The sequence below is a fragment of the Leiobunum rupestre genome, chromosome 3 (genome assembly GCF_980474605.1).
Source record: "Leiobunum rupestre chromosome 3, qqLeiRupe1.1.hap1, whole genome shotgun sequence".
NCBI classification, from domain to species: Eukaryota; Metazoa; Arthropoda; class Arachnida; order Opiliones; family Sclerosomatidae; genus Leiobunum; species Leiobunum rupestre.
In genome coordinates this window covers 34,858,664-34,884,057 of record NC_143386.1, presented here as the reverse complement: position 1 = coordinate 34,884,057, position 25,394 = coordinate 34,858,664, and the positions used below count along the sequence as shown (strand labels likewise).

The window sequence follows — 25,394 nt, the reverse complement described above, 5'->3', positions numbered from 1 at the left end:
TGTGGTTTAATATAATGTTTTTATAACTAAATATGCCTGTATATGTGAATTTATAAGTGGTTGTTGTTTATTTACCAAATTTTATTAATTATAATTCTGATTAGTGTCATATTTAAAACATGGTTTCTAACGGTGGTCTGTCATTATTCATTAACTTGTTTTCAAAGATGCAATCTACGATGAACTAAGAGTCAAAATGCCTAATGATCTTCAAAACAGTCAGTTTATTGGTATAATATCAACAGTGTCATTGAAGAAAAACATAAATTATACGCCCAAGGAATTAAACAAGAACAACGATGGGCTTGACTATAAAAGAATTTACTTCGCTGTGTTTACCGTTATTAATTATTATGAAATTGTTATAAATTTTCTTTTAAGTAGATAGCATGTACCATTTAGCATAGGCCAAAAAAACTAATTGCATTTCAAATTATGTTAATACAAGTCGAATGGAATTGAAAGTTGATAAGACTTATGACGAAGCGTAAAATAAAGATTTTATGGAAATTAATTATTGAACAATTTTGGTTTGATTTTCATTTTATTGCAATTAGTTTCATAACACCTCTGATGTATCTTTTGGGAGTATTCTTGGATGGCAAAGATAGGATGCTGTAACGTCTAGGGTAGTTGTAACCTTTTGGAGAAGAAATGTTCCATGTAACGCATTGCCTAACGGAAACTTCATTTCATGTAGGGTGCTTTTTGTTGTAGTTGCAAACTAGGTAATAATAATAATAATAATCAGCTAGGTTTAACAAGAAAATAGCATCATCGTTTCCTTCATCAGCGTCAGTCATTAGTCGTTGAACCTTCTAATAAATAATTTAATGGAGTTTGTGATAAAATATAAACTTTAGTACTTTACCGTTTTATTTATAAAATATTAAGTAAAAAATTAATATTTATAATTAATACTTGAACTAGATTTAGATAAAATAACCAAAAATTATGGTTATTTAACAAAACTCGAATTTAAACTACAATTAAAATAATTTTCATACCTTGAAAACTCATTATAATGCAAAACCATTGGGAACAATAGTTAGGCTTAGAGATTAACTGATATCATTCAAAATATTGCAATATTTTAGAAAAACGAACTATTTGATTCGAAAACTTACCTTTTAATGGTGAAATGGTGGAATTTTTCTAATAAAATTCGCAATAATTCTTCTATAACAGTTCAAAATAACTCCAACAAGTTAAATCGACCACCATTGAAAAACTTTAAAATACCGCTGAAATATTTAAATTTAGGGCGGGCTCGACTGCGCCTCTAGCGGAGATTTCTCACTGTCGCGAAAATACATAGGATGATAATTATTTGCCGGGGCTGCTATTGGCGCGAGAGGGAGCGCATGGAGGCGGCCATGCTCTTACTATCTGATGTATGTTTAAAAGAAAACGTTAGATGGGTAATATATTTTTCAAAATGGTGACCTGCAATAACCAGTGACACAGACAAGGGAAGGACTGTACCAAATCGTTACCCCTTCCTTACCCAGTCTTATTTTCTACATCGTCTGACACCCCCTTGATGAGTTTCAGTCTACGCCACTGCAAGTAACATTTAAAAATTAAACTTTAAGCAGCCTCTATACCTGTAGAAGTAAAATTTTCTTAAGTTTCGACCGTTCCCAGGTAGCAAAAACACGTATGTACTAACAAAGGAGACGAACCGAGGTTATAATCACCGATTTTGTTCAAACTCGGGTATAGTGTTCACCTCCCTGTACACTCTGTTAAATAAGTTTTAGCATGTCGAAATTTTGGCACTTATCTTGAAATTGCTCAAAACGCGTAAAAGATACAAATATGAAACCAATTATGACTATAATTATTTTTTGTCGCTCTGTCGAATGGACTGGGTCACTATCTCGAAATGGTCATATTTTGGCGGGAAATCGCAAATACCGTTTTCGACAACTTTTAAAATATTGGTGTTACGCCCCTGAAACTTGCATTTTCGGATTCAGAATTATCGATTCATATTGGAGAAGTGTCATTGTCACGTCGCTCCGACCAACGGTTGAAGAGATATAGCATCTGAAAGTTTTCCCTCAACTTCGGGTTTTCGTGGAACGCTTATCTAGCGGATATTATACAATCTCTTGTCTTCCACAGTGTTCCGACAACTGAAATTAATTAGACTGGGGAGACGTGCTTCGCGTGATTAGAAATAATAACAAATAAAAATTAATAAAACAGTTCAGTTCACATTTAAATAATAACTACAAAAAATAATTATTAACTTCTATTATTTATGGACGTGTTTTGCAGTTTATTTTTTCGTTAAGTATTCGAATAAAGTTTGGTCACAAATGGGCCTCGCACATTTGTCAAAAGATTTATACGGTCGAAATTCCTACATTTTAAAGAAATACCTCGCTGATGGAAAAACGTATTCCGGAGAGCGTGGAAGATCTGCGAAATATGGTCTTGGACGCTTTTAATCTTGTGCCGCCGCGATATATTAGCGCGTTAACAAACTCTTTTCGTCGTCGACTACGCGAATGCGTAAGAAGAAGAGGCGACGTTATTCCCTTTTAAGCTTTTTCAATTTTTTTCCCCAATGTTTTATTGTAACATTGTTGAGTCAATTAATATTTAATATAATTATCTATAAACATCTCGTTGTGTTGCTTTCAATACAGGGTGTTTCAAATAGCCTGGCACAAATTTACAGGCGTGTTCTTCGGGTTAAATTAAGGAGTGAATAAAAGTAAGAAGTAACCGAGTCCTAAATCGAACCGTTTCCGACGTGTAAAAAATACGTTTTAACAACCAGGTGTTTCTAAATGACTGTGCCGATTATAACAAACGTATTAAAATTTAATTTCGTTTTTTTTTCATCAAATGAATTTTTACATTAAATTATATTGATGACCTTGGAAACGTGAAAGTTATCCTTGAACCAGTTCTAAAACTTCGGGCGTGTTACGAATAGTTTCACGGTGTCCAATAATATTTCGATTTCGGCCATGTTGGGGACTTCAATCTTGTGTTGTAACAAGTCGTTAAAATGGACCCAGAGATAAAAGTCGGGTAAAGGGGATTTGTTTTTTTTTTCATTTTGAAGAAAATCGACCATGTCCACGCTTACACGGTTGTATTTCTAACCTGGTAAGAACTTTTAACATTAGGTAGAAATTTATACAAGTTATAGATATTTCTTTAAAATGTAGGAATTTCGACCGTATAAATCTTTTGACAAATGTGCGAGGCCCATTTGTGACCAAACTTTATTCGAATACTTAACGAAAAAATTAACTGCAAAACACGTCCATAAATAATAGAAGTTAATAATTATTTTTTGTAGTTATTATTTAAATGTGAACTGAACTGTTTTATTAATTTTTATTTGTTATTATTTCTAATCACGCGAAACACGTCTCCCCAGTCTAATAAATTTCAGTTGTCGGTACACAGTGGAAGACAAGAGATTGTATAATATCCGCCAGATAAGCGTTCCACGAAAACCCGAAGTTGAGGGAAAACTTTCAGATGCTATATCTCTTCAACCGTTGGTTGGAGCGACGTGACAATGACACTTCTCCAATATGAATCGATAATTCCTAATCCGAAAATGCAAGTTTCAAGGGCGTAACACCAATATTTTAAAAGTTGTCGAAAATGGTGTTTGCGATTTCCCGCCAAAATATGACCATTTCGAGATAGTGACCCAGTCCATTCGACAGAGCGACAAAAAATAATTATAGTCATAATTGATTTCATATTTGTATCTTTTACGCGTTTTGAGCAATTTCAAAATAAGTGCCAAAATTTCGACATGCTAAAACTTATTTAACAGAGTGTACTTCAATATTTCTAGTACATGACTTGTTTATATCCCAGCATTACGTAAACGTACTATATCCTAAGCCACGTAGTGGTTAACACTCTAAAACTGCTGCTGGTTATCGTCTCCTAAAGTGATGTTTTGTAATTTATAATAATCAAACTTCCGCTAACAAGTTAGAAATTATCGCGCTGGCACCTACGTCCATATTTCTAAACAAGTTTGTAATTGTGTACCGAAACGTTTAGGAATAATAAAGAAAGAAAGCTTTAAAAGTAGCCTATTTGATTTTATTTGTACGTATTAAAAACCACTAAAATATATTTTTACAAGCCTTCTGGATTTCCCACCCAGGGATAAGTTTCCGGACATTCTCCACAACTGACCATATACCTAGAGCCACCTGGTGAGCTCTCTTCATAATAACAAGTATTCACATATGGGCAATTTTCTGGTAACGGAAGAGACGCGCATTCGTTTTTAATATATTGTCCAAGTGATACCGGACTCTTCATGTACTCGACGACTTCGTTCGCGGTAACTAGGAAAACGTCGTCTTTTTCCAACATCCAGTCGACAAATTTGAGGTACGCTGTTCGTCTCTTCGTATTCTGTAACCACGACTCGTGCAAGAAGACGGGAAAGGGTGCCCTGTTTGATTGGTAATGACGCAAGAAGTTGGTCTTCATGAACTCGAGAAGGTCTGATTCAGAATCTGGAATGGGGGCGCAAGCGTCTACCATGGCGCAGGGCAACGATTCAAGTTGCCAATCGACCATCGGGAGTATCCATAACCCCGGGTAGCGTTCCTTGGGACAAGGTGGTATTTGGCAATCTTGAGCGAATCCATGGTCCAAGGTGTAGGGCCATATTGGGGGATCAGTATATTGTCTCGTCGGCATTGAGGAATCGTAGGTAAAACCGTTGTCCTTCATAGCTCCGAACATAACATCTCCACCTGATTGTAGAAACGGTGCTCTCACTCCACGGATTTCGTCCTTCGGCATGGAAGCCAAACTTGACAGAATGGTACGCATACCGTCCAATTCGTGTTTCCATTCGGTAGAGTTCGAGTGTTTCCAGTGCTCTATTTGAGATTTGTGGCTGAAACAAAACACGTTATAAGATTAGATCAAATATTTCTAAGATTCAATAAACCGATATTTTGTAAATACCTTATGGAATGTACTGCCATTTCGCTGCCAAACCGAAATAGTTCGTTAACGTAGTAGTAGTTCGTGTAGTCGTGGCTAACGTAAAAAGTCGCTTTGATGGGACATTCGTTGCCTTTGTTTTCTCTTCCAGTAAGAAGCAAGTCGTAGTATGTTGGGTAGTTGACTTCGTTAACTGCGTCGTCGAAGGTTAAAGTCACCAGTTGCGGAATACTGTCTACGCTTAATCTATTAGGATGACTTGTCGAAAAACAGCTACAGTTGAACTGGCAGTTACCGGGATTGCAATCTAAATTAACTGGTACCGATACAGTAATCAGTAAAAGATTACAAACGAACATTAGAATTAAAACCTCCATGATGACTGGTGTAGTATCTTACATAGCTTACCGTTTTATATTATAAAAATATATTTTTTAAGTAATGACAATTAATGAACTACGCTATAAAATCTTTCATAAAAAACAACATACAAAAAACACTGAATATGAAAACAATATAAAGAGCGTTTTGGTTTTTTATCAAAGCCTTACACGCAACTTGTATTCAACACTGGGAAAACCTATTTTATAGCCTTTTTATTATTTTTAAATATTATTTAAAAATTGAGACGACACGTACCATCGAGCAATTTTAGACAGAATTTTCGGTGTTCAGACCCATTTTTGGGTAAAAACTAGATCGTCACGATAAACTATTGACAAAAAGGAGCCGTTTGATTGCAGATCAAATAAGATGCGGTAATGAAATAAAAACCATTTTCAAGATTATTAAAGAATAAGGATCAACTAGCCCAGTTTAACTTTACAATTAATTTGGCCACTTAACTGTATCCAACTAATTGTAAGCGAGAATAGTGTAGGGAGCTGTTGGCTCTCGAGGCATTGAGGGCTTGACACCACCCTCCTACGCATTGTAACCCGGCCACCTGTTTAAAGGCATTATAAGTCTTGACTTATGACTTGGGCATAATGTGGTGCCTTGGTATTAGCCTAGCGCATTATTATTATTATTATTATTATTAAGTGTCAATAGAAAAAGTGGGAACAATTTAGTGTGGTAAGTCGGAAGTGGGGTGGCGGAGTGGTTAGCACTTTCGCCTCGCAGCAAGAGGAGCCGGGTTCGATCCCAGCTTGTGGCACTGGGTGGAAACTCGGAACAACTCCTTCTGCGTTGAGTTTGCAAGTTCTCTCCCCAATGGTTTAAGGGGTTTTCCCCCAAGTTCTTCGGTTTCCCCTTCCATAAAAACTTGTCTAGGTTAACGGTAATAGTTAGTTTAGGGAGCTGTTGGCTCGATCTCGTGGCATGCGGGGCTTGCCACCACCCTCCTACGCATTGTAACCCGGCCACCTGAATTAAGGGCTTCAAAAGTCGCATGATGACTTAGGCCTAAGGTGGTGCCTTGGGTATTAGCCTAGCTGATTTTTTATTTTTTAATTTTTTATTTTCCTGAAAATGACCGAAGCCTTTTTACCGGAAAATTTTAAGTATTTTTCTAAGAAAAAATTTTCATTCCATGTTTAGTCTAATATATTGTTCACAAATTTAAATAAAGCGGCATTTTCTTCTAAATTTTTCGAATCTAAAAGTAAAACTAAACCTCTAGACTGGCTTAAACTGATTAACAATGTAACCCTATTACTGTTTTTTTAGTATGTTTTCTGTTATTAGACATTTTATATCGATAAAAAGAGAAAAACATTAAAAACCCTTAAACCTTATGGAACCTTTACTGAAATCGTTCTTTATTAACCAATGTTATCTACCAATGTGACACCAATTTGTTAATATATAAAACTAACCCCTAAACAACGAACCTTAAATTAATTAATTTCCCCTTTTTGTAAGAAATGTCACAATTTTTGCCCCGATACTTCTTAAGACGGAAGTTTACACAGAAGCAGATGGCAGAAATATCTGCCTGAAAAACCGTAGCTAAAACGTCAATGCTCTCAAAAAGGCAAATCCCTAATCTGACCGTAAACCCCATCTCTCACAAATGAGTGGGACTTAGAGCCATTCACACTGCTTTATTCACTGCCAATTAGTTTAAGAAATTCCGTGGCCGAAAGCCCCTTTATTCAAAAAGGTAAAAAAAATTCATACCCTTTTTGTAAACAATTTGCCATAGAATTTGACCTCTAATTGGCGTGTTTTTCTTTTTCTTTAACATTACATGGCTACGTTGTCATCTTTTATTTATGATATAAAGTTTATTGTTTTTTGATGACTCAATGAGTTGCCTTATGTAATATATAATAACTTATAATAGATGTTTAAAGATTTGATAAAGAACACTATCGTCAATTTTCTTATAAGCCGGATATGTCGGCAGCTAAATATCTTTAAAATAAACTAATTTTTAAAAATATTGCTATTTTCTGAAAATACTATTCGATTATTATTTTGTTAATTACCACTTTAATAATTTGAAGTTTATTTTTTGTCTGGCTATCTTTTTAAATATATTTCAGAAACTTGATATTTTAAGGGTTCCTATCTTTTGTAACCGATTTGAGTCAGGGAGAAAGCCACTAGGCAAAGTCAGCAGCTTTCGCTAAATGCCTTCTAGTGACACTTACCCTAACTTATAGACCCCTTTTAGTTTTAGTGTGGTTGAAATGATTCTTGCCATTTTATTCTTTAAAAATTATTACGGATTTCTAAATTCCATTCAATCGGCCTAGTTTGTCTTTGAACATGTTGTTTATGAAAAGTGTCAATTTAATGTAATACTTGTAACCCTTTTAAAATTTCTAAATCAATTTATGAAAATTCTGGTAGTATCAATTTTTTCACTCTTCCACACATTGTATGAATCAAAAATATTACTTTGGATCTAACTTCACAACTATTTTAGCTTCCAAGTTAGATTTTTAGTCGGAGCGTGCTAAACTATTACATTAAGAACAGTTTGCATTGAATTCGAATTAAATTTCATCTAAATTCTTCGAAACCTTTAACAAAAGTAAATTATAAGACGAGTTCGATATAATTTGATGAAAATCTGTTAAATGTTTTGGGTAAAAACCCCGATAATTTGGTACTTCAGATACTCAGATCTCCTGATAAAAGCAAGACTTCAAGGTCGTGACAGAATTGTTTGAATTTCGGAAAAAGTGTGTAAAATTATCTATCGTTGGATCGGATTTTACGAGGTACGCTAAAAGAGGAACTACTTGAAATTCGAGCCGAATTTTTAAATTGATTCTGTGACCCTTTAATAAAACATAACTCTTGAGCGTTCTTGTCTAAAGCCGTGCGGCACTACTTACATTTTCAAAAAAGGGAATCGATGTCATGCAAGACTCAAGAAGTAATTCTTGTAGTGTAATATCTAAGCAAAAACAATCAATTTCGCTTTTTTCGAAAAACATTTATTTGTACATGCACAAAAAATTATTTAGTGCTTGATTTTTTATAATTTAAATAATGGTACTGGTGACAATGAAGTCAAACTTTTTCACTGAACATACACATAATTTATTTACATTGGTTACAATACATCTCAGGTTTGTAGTAGAATCACACTGTATGTTACAAGAACACCAATAAGCTGTAAACATCAAGTGATAATTAAATAAAGGTTATATTGGAAATTTCCATTAAAATCTTACTGTCAGAAGAAGGGATTTCTTGATTTCGCAAAATCCAGATGCCGAAAAACGGAAGGACAAGTTTTGTTTCAATGACAAGAAAAAGATAATCTGTAACTTTTATAATAACAAAACTAATATTTCAGTAAATAATTTTTTTTTTACCATTTCTCTATTGAAAATGATAGCAAAACCAAGACCAAAACAATGACGTAAAGTATAATTTAAGGATCTTCTGGTCAAGGTACTTATATGGCACGCCAAACCGGACAAAATTCAACTTCCACTAACTCGCGCTCAGAATATGAACAAAACGTAAAGTCGTTGCAAACATAAGATAAAATTACCCTCTCGCTCGCTCAGAATACGAACACAACGTAAAGTCGTTGCAAACATAAGATAAAATTACTCTCTCGCTCGCTCAGAATACGAACACAACGTAAAGTCGTTGCAAAAATAAGATAAAATTACTCTCTCGCTCGCTCAGAATACGAACACAACGTAAAGTCGTTGCAAAAATAAGATAAAATTACTCTCTCGCTCGCTCAGAATACGAACACAACGTAAAGTCGTTGCAAAAATAAGATAAAATTACTCTCTCGCTCGCTCAGAATACGAACACAACGTAAAGTCATTGCAAACATAAGATAAAATTACTCTCTCTCTACATAGTGTAGCTGTTCAAACATAACGTAAAGTTGCTTCATACATAAGATAAAAATTTCTATACCGCCGTCAATTCGCCGAAATAGATTTCAACTGAAAAATGTTTTCGATAAGGTAAGGCTCGCGACGACTGAAATAAATATAAAAAATTACCGGACCAAATTAAATACGTATTAACAATCATAGATGGCGATAGCTGTTTCATTAAAGAATGTAGTGTCCGCAAGACAAAGAAATATAATTAATTAATTTTTATTATCAGATGTAAATGAACATGAGTTATTGAAACTGGCTTAAAAACTGGATTTTTCGTATATTATTTTACTCTAATAACCAGAAAATGAGTTATTTTATAACGTTCCATAGACAACCAGTTGATATGATTTTGGGATTGGATATATATGCGACATTTGGACATTAGGATATCCAGTAGACCATATGTGTTTGCTGGGATTGTTTTTTTTATATTTCCTTAAATAAAATGCCTTCCAATTTTTAAGCCAGTTTCAATAACTCATGTTCATTTACATCTGATAATAAAAATTCATTAATTATATTTCTTAGTCTTGCGGAAACTGCATTCGTTTATGAAACAGGTATCGCCATCTATGATTGATAATACTTATTTAGTTTGATCCATCATTTTTTATATTTGTTTCAGTCGTCGCCAGCCCTACCTTATCGAAAACATTTTTCAGTTGAAATCTATTTCGGAGAATTGGCGGCGGTATAGAAATTTTTATCTTATGTATGAAGCAACTTTACGTTATGTTTGTAGAGCTACACATTGTAGAGAGAGAGAGTAAATTTATCTTATGTTTGCAGCGACTTTACGTTGTGTTCGTATTCTGAGCGCGAGTGAGTGGAAGTCGAATTTTGTCCGGTTTGGCGTGCCATATACTTACTCTATCTAATTTAGCGCATGAGATACTATAAAAAACAATGGACTTAGTGAAATGAGGTTAAAGCCTTTATTGTTTACGGCCAGCCAACGATATTTTATTACCTTAAATTATGTTTAAATTATACAGTTAAATATGCACAAATAATTTTTGTTTTAACTCAATTGTCCTTACCTCTTGATTCTTTAAGTGCGATTTGGGAAGTCCCGACATGCTTTGAAATTCACACACTATCTTATACGTGTCCATGACCTAGATATCATAAGATAACAAATTAAAAGAAGAAATAAAATACAGGACGCTGTTAGAAACAGTAACATTTGAGCAATTTTGAGAAAATTTGTTATGAAGTGGTAACTCAGAGGCGGTACCGATTGTGTGTCTATTTCTGCACAATTTCTACCATGGGCCCATTTGCACATCATTATATATGTTACCCTTTTCTAACTTTGCCCTGAAAGTATTCTACGATTGATCACAACGGCGTCCATGTCCAAACAGAAACTTCCTAGCAGCCTAGCTTTGATTAAAAATCCGTTTAAAGTGATGACCAAATAGGTCACTTATTAACAGTAAATCGACATATATTAATAAAATCTCTGTAAAGGCCACACCAGCGTTTGAAAAAATTCGGTCCGAATTTAGCACGTGGTAGCATATACGACCAATAATATTCTGTAAACAATCGCGTAAAACTGGTTAAATTCAAACGCAGCTGTGTTTCTTTAATATTAAGCTTGATGGAGTTCATTTAGTGTTGTTATGTTTAACTGTATCGAGTGTGCCAATATTGGTTGATCACTTTATGATTTGTCCAACTATAGTTAGCAGGGTGAAAATTTGGTACTACAACTTATAAGTTGAGAAGCTTTAGTTGGAAGCTTGAAAATTTTGTATATCATCTTGTAGGAACGCGGAATGATTTTAGTTAATAGTGTGCACACTTGGAAGAATATAAACTGTATAACTCTGTTTAAAAGAGCAATATCTGCATCTTTGGTCCGAAACGTGCAAAATGGGAATGTATTTGGTCGGTTTTTCTAACACAGAAATTGACATAAAAATAATAAATTTAAGAAATTTTGATACATAAAGCAAACTATTTGAACCACAAAAATTGAAACTTGCCTCATTGTGCGTGAAATCAGAAAATAGACAAATGAAGGTCACTCTTAAGAAGGAAATTAGAATCGATAAAACAAAGTTTTGAATCGGTATATTAACGTATTTTAGAAAGTTTATAATAACTATCGCACTCATCGTACCAACGGTATTAAAAGCTAAATTTAAAGTGATTAACGGCGATAAAAGCGCCGCAGCTTTTACAAATGCTTTGTTGATTTTAATAAAAAGCGTTTTTTTTCGTTCAATTGTTTCTCTCGATGGTATGCTGTAAATAGTTTGGTTCGATAAATGCTGCCTGCCGTCAAACAAAAACAGCCTTAAATCATTATTGAACCGTTTAATGATTTGTTGAAAAATTATCACGTAGTAAACAAAAATGCCTTCCAAAGCGGTCACTAATATAATTTTAAGACAAATTAAACAAAAATTTATTAGAAGCAGTACGGCAAACCAATATTTTCCAAGTAATATCGTAAATTGCGTACATCGACTATAAGAGATAAATGATAACACTGTGATAATAATTATAATCAGCGTATGATATATTATTGCTGGTTTAAGTAAAATCTTTTCATTCATCTTTACTTCAATACCAAGCTGCTTAAGCTCTTGAGTCAAATGACTTATGTCATTTCTCTTCCGATAAAATGTAATCCATAAAAACAGTTGGTATACAAGCGCGGAAAGACCGAAGGCAAAGAAGGATATCATTCTTATTATGAAAGATGTTTCGTTGTTGAGGCCGAAATTTACGTTTATTTGTTGGATATAGGTATTGTTTAGTTGTGATAATTGAATAAGAGTTATTTTGGTTTCGGAGAAGAATTTTAAATATAAACAGATCATCCAAGTCATCAATGGAATCCAAAGAAAGGGTGAACACAGTCCCATTTTTCTCCCATACCAAATGCCGACCACCCGCAAGTGGTACGTGAACAAAGCCTGACCATTTACTTTGCGGCCAAAAAATCTTTGTAATATTGCCATTAGAATATATTAACGTTCGTTTGGTTCAAAATCTTTGAAGAACTGAATTACAAAATGATCGGGTTTCCTTTAAGTGGAGAGGTTTCATTGTTTGAAAAATTGAGTGATAGGTGTATAGGAAAGGTATAAGTTGTCAAAACAAAGTGTGTCAGGAAACGCCCATCGATAGAAGATAAAACAGAAATAATAACAATTAAAAAATAATAAATATATAATAACTGTAAAACAGTTATTTTTGTTTTGAAAATATAATGTTTTGAGGAATAAACCAATATTTACCGAATGCGAAACTTTGAATAGAAAGCGTTGTTATGGCTCAAACTGGTCTTTTATTGGCTTTGGTTGAAAATCAGCCCTTTTGTAAACATTCAGTAAGTGTGGACAACCGAAAAAGTCATCGTTTCAAAGTTATGGTCACTGCTAATAATAGTTATTATTTATTCCAAAAATGTCTTAAAATTCATAAATCTAAAGTAGTCTAACAGATTAGCCAGGTTAATCCACCCCTTCGAAAACGTGAGCGTGGGAACTTGTAGCTGAGTGATGAATGAATAAAGCTACGTCTACTTTGCTACAAGTTCCCCGTTCACCTGTCTAATTAGGCGATATAATTTACTATAGTGGTTTACAAAACAATAATCCGCTAGGCTAATACCCGAGGCACCACCTCAGGCCTAAGTCATCAAGCGACTTACACAGCTTCATGCTACGTGAGCCAACAGCTCCCTACGCTAACTATTACCGTAATCCTCAACAAGTTTTTATGGAAAGGGAAACCGAAGAGCTCTGTGGAAACCCTCTGAAACCAGCAGAGAGAGAACTTGCAAACTCAACGCAGAAGGAGTTGTTCCGAGTTTTCACCCAGTGCTATAAACTGGGATCGAACCCTGCTCTCTTGCTGCGAGGCGAAAGTGCTAACCTGTATAATATGTTTCAATATATCACAAGTTACCATAAGTATACAATTTTTATTAATGTTTTCTACGTCAATTATTCACAATGGCGTCAAATACAAATTTAAATTGCAACACCCCTATCGAAGGAAATATGTGAGCTTACTAAGCCAATTTCAAGAAAAGCGGCTGGTATTTTATTTATCTGCAACATTCATATCTTTATTTATATTACATCTGCTTTTCGAATTTACAGCTAATTCGATAATATGCTGTTAGTGACGGGTGTTTCTCATTAAGACGGATAAAGTTCAATAGCGTCGCTGTTCAAAACCAAGCTAATCGAAATGTAGTAGTAGTCTTGGGAGGCGACAGAATTAGAGCTGCTGTACTAAAGAACACGATTCATAAAACCTTTAATACCACTTTCGAGGCACGGTATTTTCGCGCAGAGACGTTCATCTGTCCTGGTAGGTCCGCTCTCTAATTTCAGGCTACTGATTACGTTTCGTAAAATAATAATTATGCTTACGTTTTGATATTACCTACACCTCTCTTCGGGGTGCCCGCTATGGGGTGCCCTATATTCATATCGAGATCTATAAACGAAACTGAAACAAACAAAAGGTGTGTTTATTCATGTTGCAACGTTTTGAGAAGCTGATAGCTCGAATTCAATAGAAGAGATACAGATAAATAATTTGGGGAAATTTTATGTAATATCTGTCTGCCTAAACAATGTCTCGTAACATGCAACAGCAATCATTAGTAAAAATATCCTACGTGATTTATCGATGTTCTTAAGACGTGTGAAAACCCGTCCGCTAAACGTTGATCATGTCACCACTTACCACGTTATTTACCACTCCTTTTTAAGAGTTTATATACGCTTTTTTTAAACTATGTGACGAACTTATAAAGTTACAGCCGCATTGATTTGAAAAAACAACTGCGGTGCTAATGTATTTGAAATATACTGTATTAAGTGGTTATTGTTCATGTTTTAAGTAGTTATTGTGTTAAGTGGTAATATTCCTTATATTAAGCTATTATGGTTCGTGTATTAAGCTGTTATTGTTCGTGTATAAAGTTGTTCTTGTTCATATATTAAGCGCGTATATTTCTTAAATTAAGCTTTTATTGATCGCGTATTAAGCGTTTATTGTTCATGTATTAAGAAGTTATATTCCATGTAATATGCGGTTATATTTCTTTTATTTGCGGTTTTATTTCGATTATTTGACGGTTATATTTTATTTATTTGGCGGTTATATTTTATTTATTTGGCGGTTATATTTTGATTATTTTGCGGTTTAATTTTGTTCATTTTGCGGTTTTATTTCGTTTATTATACGGTTATCGTACTGGTACTATGAACTTATTGTTCGTGATGTAAGCAGATATTGCTTGTGTATTAAGGGGTTATAATTTGATTACTAAGCGCTTATTGCTTGGGTATTAAGCGGCTATATCTCACGTATTAAACGGATATTGTTCGTGTATTAAGGGGTTAATTTTCATGCATTCCGGAGTTATTTTACATGTATTTATTGATTATTTTGCGTGTAGAATTGATTATGACGCGTACATTAAATGGTTATTTTCCATGTATTATTCGATATTTTCCGTGAATTAAAAATTTATTTTGCATGCATTAATTGGTTGTTGTTCGTGTCCTATGCGATAACAAGCTACGCACCACACGATGATTTTTCGTCTCATACTATAAAGTAGCGGTTTTTTAAGGATTTTATGATAGACCTCGGGAAAAGATGTTTTTCAAAACATATTTCAAAATCGATTATGGATTTTAGGAATAGATAACTTTTTTCCGTTTGGAAGTCGAACAATCTGTCGGCCATAAATAAAATAACCGCTTAATATATGCAAAAATAATAATCAGCTAGGCTAATACCCAAGGCACCACCTTAGGCCTAAGCCATCAAGTGACTTTTAAAGCCATTAATTCAGGTGGCCGGGTTACAATGCCTAGGAGGGTGGTGGCAAGCCCCGCATGCAACGTGAGCCAGCAGCTCCCTACACTGACTATTACCGTTAACCTCAACAAGTATTTATGGAATGGGGAACCGAGGAGCTCTGGGAAAAACCCCTTCAACCAGCGGGGAGATAACTTGCAAACTCAAAAACAGAAGGAGTTGTGCAGAGTTTTCACCCAGTGCCACAAGGTGGGATCGAACCTGGCTCCTCATGCCACGAGGCGCCAGTTGTATCCACTCTGCCACTCCACCAATCCAATCAACACATGCAAAATAATAACTTAACGCAAGCAAAATAAACGCTTATTACACGCAAAATAGCCGCTTAATTCTGTATATTTCATATTAAAAACACGTTATTTGTTTTTAAATCAACGCTTATTTAACTTAATAGGCGAGTTTTATAATCGGAAGTTATCCATAAATTAGCACTTAAAAATCCATGATGATAACCGCGCTAACTTGTGACATGATCAATGTTTTTTAATCGTGTTTCCGCAGGTTTTAGAAACATTGATAAACACTTACAAAGGAAACGACGCGAGGTGATAATCACCGATTTTGTCCAAACTCGGGTATAATGTACACTCTGTTAAATAAGTTTTAGCATGTCGAAATTTTGGCACTTATTTTGAAATTGCTCAAAACGCGTAAAAGATACAAATATGAAACCAATTATGACTATAATTATTTTTTGTCGCTCTGTCGAATGGACTTTGTCACTATCTTGAAATGGTCATATTTTGGCGGGAAATCGCAAACACCGTTTTCGACAACTCTCAAGATCCCCGAAATTTCGACTTTTAAAAATATTGGTTAAACTACTTTAACCAATATTTTTTGTAAAAATTTCTAGAAATTTCGACTTTTAAAAAATATTGGTTAAAGTAGTTTAACCAATCTTGAGAGTGGTTGTAGGCCGCCTAAATGCACGTTCATATATTGAAATCCTGGGTAATTCCATGTTGCCTTCGCTAGCCGCGATTTATGGTCTAGAGAACGGTGGACGGTAAGTAATTGAAAAAATAATCCAATGGATCTTGAATAATATTTGTGCCTGATCTCTCCCTTAGTGTTTATTTAATGCAAGATAACTGTCCCGCGCATACCGCCAGAATCGTTCTGCGATTCTTGGTTGAAGAAGGCGTCGAGACGCTCGAATGGCCAGCACTGTCGCCTGACCTTAATCCGATCGAAAATCTCTAGAGCCTTATTACCTCGCTGATGGAAAAACGTATTCCGGAGAGCGTGGAAGATCTGCGAAATATGGTCTTGGACGCTTTTAATCTTGTGCCGCCGCGATATATTAGCGCGTTAACAAACTCTTTTCGTCGTCGACTACGCGAATGCGTAAGATGAAGAGGCGACGTTATTCCCTTTTAAGCTTTTTCAATTTTTTTCCCGAATGTTTTATTGTAACATTGTTGAGTCAATTAATATTAAATATAATTCTCTATAAACATCTCGTTGTGTTGCTTTCAATACAGGGTGTTTCAAATAGCCTGGCACAAATTTACAGGCGTGTTCTTCGGGTTAAATTAAGGAGTGAATAAAAGTAAGAAGTAACCGAGTCCTAAATCGAACCGTTTCCGACGTGTAAAAAATACGTTTTAACAACCAGGTGTTTCTAAATAACTGTGCCGATTATAACAAACGTATTAAAATTTAATTTCGTTTTTTTTTCATCAAATGAATTTTTACATTAAATTATATTGATGACCTTGGACACGTGAAAGTTATCCTTGAACCAGTTCTAAAACTTCGGGCGTGTTACGAATAGTTTCACGGTGTCCAATAATATTTCGATTTCGGCCATGTTGGGGACTTCAATCTTGTGTTGTAACAAGTCGTTAAAATGGACCCAGAGATAAAAGTCGGGTAAAGGGGATTTTTTTTTTTTCATTTAGAAGAAAATCGACCATGTCCACGCTTACACGGTTGTATTTCTAACCTGGTAAGAACTTTTAACATTAGATAGAAATTTATACAAGTTATAAATCTTTTGACAAATGTGCGAGGCCCATTTGTGACCAAACTTTATTCGAATACTTAACGAAAAAATAAACTGCAAAACACGTCCATAAATAATAGAAGTTATTATTTAAATGTGAACTGAACTGTTTTATTAATTTTTATTTGTTATTATTTCTAATCACGCGAAGCACGTCTCCCCCAGTCTAATTAATTTCAGTTGTCGGAACACTGTGGAAGACAAGAGATTGTATAATATCCGCTAGATAAGCGTTCCACGAAAACCCGAAGTTGAGGGAAAACTTTCAGATGCTATATCTCTTCAACCGTTGGTCGGAGCGACGTGACAATGACACTTCTTCAATATGAATCGATAATTCGGAATCCGAAAATGCAAGTTTCAAGGGCGTAACACCAATAGTTTAAAAGGTTTCGAAAACGGTATTTGCGATTTCCCGCCAAAATATGACCATTTCGAGATAGTGACCCAGTCCATTCGACAGAGCGACAAAAAATAATTATAGTCATAATTGGTTTCATATTTGTATCTTTTACGCGTTTTGAGCAATTTCAAAATAAGTGCCAAAATTTCGACATGCTAAAACTTATTTAACAGAGTGTACATAATACCCGAGTTTGGACAAAATCGGTGATTATCACCTCGGGTCGTTTCCTTTGTAAGTGTTTATCAATGTTTCTAAAACCTGCGGAAACACGATTAAAAAACATTGATCATGTCACAAGTTAGCGCGGTTATCATCATGGATTTTTAAGTGCTAATTTATGGATAACTTCCGATTATAAAACTCTCCTATTAAGTTCAATTAGCGTTGATTTAAAAACAAATAACGTGTTTTTAATATGAAATATACAGAATTAAGCGGCTATTTTGCGTGTAATAAGCGTTTATTTTGCTTGCGTTAAGTTATTTTTTTGCATGTGTTGATTGGATTGGTGGAGTGGCAGAGTGGATACAACTGGCGCCTCGTGGCAAGAAGAGCCGGGTTCGATCCCACCTTGTGGCACTGGGTGAAAACTCTGCACAACTCCTTCTGTTTTGAGTTTGCAAGTTATCTCCCCGCTGGTTGAAGGGGTTTTTCCCAGAGCTCCTCGGTTCCCCCTTCCATAAATACTTGTTGAGGTTAACGGTAATAGTCAGTGTAGGGAGCTGCTGGCTCACGTTGCATGCGGGCCTAAGGTGTTGCCTTGGGTATTAGCCTAGCTGATTATTATTTTTGCATATATTAAGCGGTTATTTTATTTATGGCCGACAGATTGTTCGACTTCCAAACGGAAAAAAGTTATCTATTCCTAAAATCCATAATCGATTTTGAAATATGTTTTGAAAAACATCTTTTCCCGAGGTCTATCATAAAATCCTTAAAAAACCGCTACTTTATAGTATGAGACGAAAAATCATCGTGTGGTGCGTAGCTTGTTATCGCATAGGACACGAACAACAACCAATTAATGCATGCAAAATAAATTTTTAATTCACAGAAAATATCGAATAATACATGGAAAATAACCATTTAATGGACGCTTCATAATCAATTCTATTATCAATCATAGATGGCGATACCTGTTTCATAAACGAATGCAGTTTCCGCAAGACTAAGAAATATAATTAATGAATTTTTATTATCAGATGTAAATGAACATGAGTTATTGAAACTGGCTTAAAAATTGTAAGGCATTTTATTTAAGGAAATATAAAAAAAACAATCCCAGCAAACACATATGGTCTACTGGATATCCTAATGTCCAAATGTCGCATATATATCCAATCCCAAAATCATATCAACTGGTTGTCTATGGAACGTTATAAAATAACTCATTTTCTGGTTATTAGAGTAAAATAATATACGAAAAATCCAGACTGATCTACCTGGTGGTTAGGGATAAATTGTGTGTGTTTTTTTTTAATTTCCTTCCAGTTTTTAAGCCAGTTTCAATAACTCATGTTCATTTACATCTGATAATAAAAATTAATTAATTATATTTCTTAGTCTTGCGGACACTACATTCTTTAATGAAACAGGTATCGCCATCTATGATTGTTAATACGTATTTAGTTTGGTCCTGCATATTTTTTATATTTATTTCAGTCGTCGCGAGCCTTACCTTATCGAAAACATTTTTCAGTTGAAATCTATTTCGGCGAATTGACGGCGGTATAGAAATTTTTATCTTATGTATGAAGCAACTTTACGTTATGTTTGAACAGCTACACTATGTAGAGAGAGAGTAATTTTATCTTATGTTTGCAATGACTTTACGTTGTGTTCTATTCTGAGCGAGAGAGAGGGTAATTTTATCTTATGTTTGCAACGACTTTACGTTGTGTTCGTATTCTGAGCGAGAGAGAAGGTAATTTTATCATATGTTTGCAACGACTTTACGTTGTGTTCGTATTCTGAGCGAGCGAGAGAGTAATTTTATCTTATTTTTGCAACGACTTTACGTTGTGTTCGTATTCTGAGCGAGCGAGAGAGTAATTTTATCTTATTTTTGCAACGACTTTACGTTGTGTTCGTATTCTGAGCGAGCGAGAGAGTAATTTTATCTTATGTTTGCAACGACTTTACGTTGTGTTCGTATTCTGAGCGAGAGAGAGGGTAATTTTATCTTATGTTTGCAACGACTTTACGTTTTGTTCATATTCTGAGCGCGAGTTAGTGGAAGTTGAATTTTGTCCGGTTTGGCGTGCCATATAAGTACCTTGACCAGAAGATCCTTAAATTATACTTTACGTCATTGTTTTGGTCTTGGTTTTGCTATCATTTTCAATAGAGAAATGGTAAAAAAAAAATTATTTACTGAAATATTAGTTTTGTTATTATAAAAGTTACAGATTATCTTTTTCTTGTCATTGAAACAAAACTTGTCCTTCCGTTTTTCGGCATCTGGATTTTGCGAAATCAAGAAATCCCTTCTTCTGACAGTAAGATTTTAATGGAAATTTCCAATATAACCTTTATTTAATTATCACTTGATGTTTACAGCTTATTGGTGTTCTTGTAACATACAGTGTGATTCTACTACAAACCTGAGATGTATTGTAACCAATGTAAATAAATTATGTGTATGTTCAGTGAAAACGTTTGACTTCATTGTCACCAGTACCATTATTTAAATTATAAAAAATCAAGCACTAAATAATTTTTTGTGCATGTACAAATAAATGTTTTTCGAAAAAAGCGAAATTGATTGTTTTTGCTTAGATATTACACTACAAGAATTACTTCTTGAGTCTTGCATGACATCGATTCCCTTTTTTGAAAATGTAAGTAGTGCCGCACGGCTTTAGACAAGAACGCTCAAGAGTTATGTTTTATTAAAGGGTCACAGAATCAATTTAAAAATTCGGCTCGAATTTCAAGTAGTTCCTCTTTTAGCGTACCTCGTAAAATCCGATCCAACGATAGATAATTTTACACACTTTTTCCGAAATTCAAACAATTCTGTCACGACCTTGAAGTCTTGCTTTTATCAGGAGATCTAAGTATCTGAAGTACCAAATTATCGGGGTTTTTACCCAAAACATTTAACAGATTTTCATCAAATTATATCGAACTCGTCTTATAATTTACTTTTGTTAAAGGTTTCGAAGAATTTAGATGAAATTTAATTCGAATTCAATGCAAACTGTTCTTAATGTAATAGTTTAGCACGCTCCGACTAAAAATCTAACTTGGAAGCTAAAATAGTTGTGAAGTTAGATCCAAAGTAATATTTTTGATTCATACAATGTGTGGAAGAGTGAAAAAATTGATACTACCAGAATTTTCATAAATTGATTTAGAAATTTTAAAAGGGTTACAAATATTACATTAAATTGACACTTTTCATAAACAACATGTTCAAAGACAAACTAGGCCGATTGAATGGAATTTAGAAATCCGTAATAATTTTTAAAGAATAAAATGGCAAGAATCATTTCAACCACACTAAAACTAAAAGGGGTCTATAAGTTAGGGTAAGTGTCACTAGAAGGCATTTAGCGAAAGCTGCTGACTTTGCCTAGTGGCTTTCTCCCTGATTCAAATCGGTTACAAAAGATAGGAACCCTTAAAATATCAAGTTTCTGAAATATATTTAAAAAGATAGCCAGACAAAAAATAAACTTCAAATTATTAAAGTGGTAATTAACAAAATAATAATCGAATAGTATTTTCAGAAAATAGCAATATTTTTAAAAATTAGTTTATTTTAAAGATATTTAGCTGCCGACATATCCGGCTTATAAGAAAATTGACGATAGTGTTCTTTATCAAATCTTTAAACATCTATTATAAGTTATTATATATTACATAAGGCAACTCATTGAGTCATCAAAAAACAATAAACTTTATATCATAAATAAAAGATGACAACGTAGCCATGTAATGTTAAAGAAAAAGAAAAACACGCCAATTAGAGGTCAAATTCTATGGCAAATTGTTTACAAAAAGGGTATGAATTTTTTGTAACTTTTTGAATAAAGGGGCTTTCGGCCACGGAATTTCTTAAACTAATTGGCAGTGAATAAAGCAGTGTGAATGGCTCTAAGACCCACTCATTTGTGAGAGATGGGGTTTACGGTCAGATTAGGGATTTGCCTTTTTGAGAGCATTGACGTTTTAGCTACGGTTTTTCAGGCAGATATTTCTGCCATCTGCTTCTGTGTAAACTTCCGTCTTAAGAAGTATCGGGGCAAAAATTGTGACATTTCTTACAAAAAGGGGAAATTAATTAATTTAAGGTTCGTTGTTTAGGGGTTAGTTTTATATATTAACAAATTGGTGTCACATTGGTAGATAACATTGGTTAATAAAGAACGATTTCAGTAAAGGTTCCATAAGGTTTAAGGGTTTTTAATGTTTTTCTCTTTTTATCGATATAAAATGTCTAATAACAGAAAACATACTAAAAAAACAGTAATAGGGTTACATTGTTAATCAGTTTAAGCCAGTCTAGAGGTTTAGTTTTACTTTTAGATTCGAAAAATTTAGAAGAAAATGCCGCTTTATTTAAATTTGTGAACAATATATTAGACTAAACATGGAATGAAAATTTTTTCTTAGAAAAATACTTAAAATTTTCCGGTAAAAAGGCTTCGGTCATTTTCCGGAAAATAAAAAATAAAAAAATAAATAATCAGCTAGGCTAATACCCAAGGCACCAACTTAGGCCTAAGTCATCATGCGACTTTTGAAGCCCTGAATTCAGGTGGTCGGGTTACAATGCGTAGGAGGGTGGTGGCAAGCCCCGCATGCCACGAGATCGAGCCAACAGCTCCCTACACTAACTATTACCGTTAACCTAGACAAGTTTATATGGAAGGGGAAACCGACGAACTCGGGGGAAAACCCCTTAAACCAGTGGGGAGAGAACTTGCAAACTCAACGCAGAAGGAGTTGTTCCGAGTTTTCACCTAGTGCCACAAGTTGGGATCGAACCCGGCTCCTCTTGCTGCGAGGCGAAAGTGCTAACCACTCCGCCACCCCACCTCCGACTTACCACACTAAATTGTTCCCACTTTTTCTATTGACACTTAATAATAATAATAATAATAATAATGCGCTAGGCTAATACCAAGGCACCACATTATGCCCAAGTCATAAGTCAAGACTTATAATGCCTTTAAACAGGTGGCCGGGTTACAATGCGTAGGAGGGTGGTGGCAAGCCCTCAATGCCTCGAGAGCCAACAGCTCCATACACTATTCTTGCTTACAATTAGTTGGATACAGTTAAGTGGCCAAATTAATTGTAAAGTTAAACTGGGCTAGTTGATCCTTATTCTTTAATAATCTTGAAAATGGTTTTTATTTCATTACCGCATCTTATTTGATCTGCAATCAAACGGCTACTTTTTGTCAATAGTTTATCGTGAAGATCTAGTTTTTACCCAAAAATGTGTCTGAACACCGAAAATTCTGTCTAAAATTGCTCGATGGTACGTGTCGTCTCAATTTTTAAATAATATTTAAAAATAATAAAAAGGCTATAAAAAAGGTTTTCCCAGTGTTGAATACAAGTTGCGTGTAAGGCTTTGATAAAAAACCAAAACGCTCTGTATATTGTTTTCATATTCAGTGTTTTTTGTATGTTGTTTTTTAAGAAAGATTTTATAGCGTAGTTCATTACTTAAAAAATATATTTTTATAATATAAAACGGTAAGCTATGTAAGATACTACACCAGTCATCATGGAGGTTTTAATTCTAATGTTCGTTTGTAATCTTTTACTGATTACTGTATCGGTACCAGTTAATTTAGATTGCAATCCCGGTAACTGCCAGTTCAACTGTAGCTGTTTTTCGACAAGTCATCCTAATAGATTAAGCGTAGACAGTATTCCGCAACTGGTGACTTTAACCTTCGACGACGCAGTTAACGAAGTCAACTACCCAACATACTACGACTTGCTTCTTACTGGAAGAGAAAACAAAGGCAACAAATGTCCCATCAAAGCGACTTTTTACGTTAGCCACGACTACACGAACTACTACTACGTTAACGAACTATTTCGGTTTGGCAGCGAAATGGCAGTACATTCCATAAGGTATTTACAAAATATCGGTTTATTGAATCTTAGAAATATTTGATCTAATCTTATAACGTGTTTTGTTTCAGCCACAAATCTCAAATAGAGCACTGGAAACACTCGAACTCTACCGAATGGAAACACGAATTGGACGGTATGCGTACCATTCTGTCAAGTTTGGCTTCCATGCCGAAGGACGAAATCCGTGGAGTGAGAGCACCGTTTCTACAATCAGGTGGAGATGTTATGTTCGGAGCTATGAAGGACAACGGTTTTACCTACGATTCCTCAATGCCGACGAGACAATATACTGATCCCCCAATATGGCCCTACACCTTGGACCATGGATTCGCTCAAGATTGCCAAATACCACCTTGTCCCAAGGAACGCTACCCGGGGTTATGGATACTCCCGATGGTCGATTGGCAACTTGAATCGTTGCCCTGCGCCATGGTAGACGCTTGCGCCCCCATTCCAGATTCTGAATCAGACCTTCTCGAGTTCATGAAGACCAACTTCTTGCGTCATTACCAATCAAACAGGGCACCCTTTCCCGTCTTCTTGCACGAGTCGTGGTTACAGAATACGAAGAGACGAACAGCGTACCTCAAATTTGTCGACTGGATGTTGGAAAAAGACGACGTTTTCCTAGTTACCGCGAACGAAGTCGTCGAGTACATGAAGAGTCCGGTATCACTTGGACAATATATTAAAAACGAATGCGCGTCTCTTCCGTTACCAGAAAATTGCCCATATGTGAATACTTGTTATTATGAAGAGAGCTCACCAGGTGGCTCTAGGTATATGGTCAGTTGTGGAGAATGTCCGGAAACTTATCCCTGGGTGGGAAATCCAGAAGGCTTGTAAAAATATATTTTAGTGGTTTTTAATACGTACAAATAAAATCAAATAGGCTACTTTTAAAGCTTTCTTTCTTTATTATTCCTAAACGTTTCGGTACACAATTACAAACTTGTTTAGAAATATGGGCGTAGGTGCCAGCGCGATAATTTCTAACTTGTTAGCGGAAGTTTGATTATTATAAATTACAAAACATCACTTTAGGAGACGATAACCAGCAGCAGTTTTAGAGTGTTAACCACTACGTGGCTAATAATATAGTACGTTTACGTAATGCTGGGATATAAACAAGTCATGTACTAGGAATATTGAAGTACACTCTGTTCAAAAAGTCTTTGCCCGTGGGAGATTTCGAACATTTTCGTTCGTCATTTCTTTTATAGTTGCATCAAGTCGAAGCGGACATAGGTAATAGATTAATAAAATGTGTAGCTACAAATTGGCCAAAATCATTTTCTGGATAGATTTATAATTTGGCCTATTTTGGCCTAAAAGAGGGGGTGTCAATTTTTTTATTTTTGATCTCAGGTCGTTTTAAAGTGTTGGAATTATTAAAATCGACGCATTGGTTCAAAAGATATTCACCAAAGAAGTTTTCACAGAAATTGAGAAATATCTAAACATCTTACCAAGCCATTTAAAATAATAAATGTTGACGGGTTTTGTCGCCATCTATAGTTCCTTGAAGTAACCTTTTTTGTTTCATTCTAAATATGTAACAAATTGAAGGTTAACATAAATATTTTCATGTGCTCATTTGAGAAAGGAACAGAGGCGACGCCAGAAAATATTTAGGTGTAGGCAAAGATTTTTAAAAGTTCCTCAAATACTTAAAAATTAAATTTTTAGAAGTTTTTTTTATATATTGAAAATAGTTTTAAATTTATTT

At 34.7% G+C, this 25,394-nt stretch overlaps 2 protein-coding genes across 2 annotated transcripts; one reads left to right on the top strand and one right to left on the bottom strand.

The window, feature by feature from the left end:
* Positions 1–4,073: 4,073 nt before the first annotated feature.
* LOC149951585 (chitin deacetylase 8-like) lies at positions 4,074–5,341 on the bottom strand. The gene is made up of 2 exons (XM_090168103.1): positions 4,981–5,341; positions 4,074–4,909 (listed from the first exon to the last, which is right to left on the bottom strand). The coding sequence occupies exons 1-2, from the start codon at positions 5,334–5,336 to the stop codon at positions 4,132–4,134; spliced, it is 1,134 nt and encodes a 377-aa protein (XP_090024229.1). The 5' UTR covers positions 5,337–5,341; the 3' UTR covers positions 4,074–4,131.
* A 17,960-nt stretch (positions 5,342–23,301) lies between these two features.
* On the top strand, positions 23,302–24,569 carry LOC149951584 (chitin deacetylase 8-like). The gene is made up of 2 exons (XM_090168102.1): positions 23,302–23,662; positions 23,734–24,569. The coding sequence occupies exons 1-2, from the start codon at positions 23,307–23,309 to the stop codon at positions 24,509–24,511; spliced, it is 1,134 nt and encodes a 377-aa protein (XP_090024228.1). The 5' UTR covers positions 23,302–23,306; the 3' UTR covers positions 24,512–24,569.
* Positions 24,570–25,394: the final 825 nt, after the last annotated feature.

Coding starts and splice junctions, on each gene's coding strand:
- LOC149951585 (XM_090168103.1), bottom strand. CDS start 5,336: ATGGAGGTTTTAATTCTAATGTTCGTTTGTAATCTTTTACTGATTACT. Junction 4,910..4,980: donor ATGGCAGTACATTCCATAAG/GTATTTACAAAA, acceptor GTTTTGTTTCAG/CCACAAATCTCAAATAGAGC.
- LOC149951584 (XM_090168102.1), top strand. CDS start 23,307: ATGGAGGTTTTAATTCTAATGTTCGTTTGTAATCTTTTACTGATTACT. Junction 23,663..23,733: donor ATGGCAGTACATTCCATAAG/GTATTTACAAAA, acceptor GTTTTGTTTCAG/CCACAAATCTCAAATAGAGC.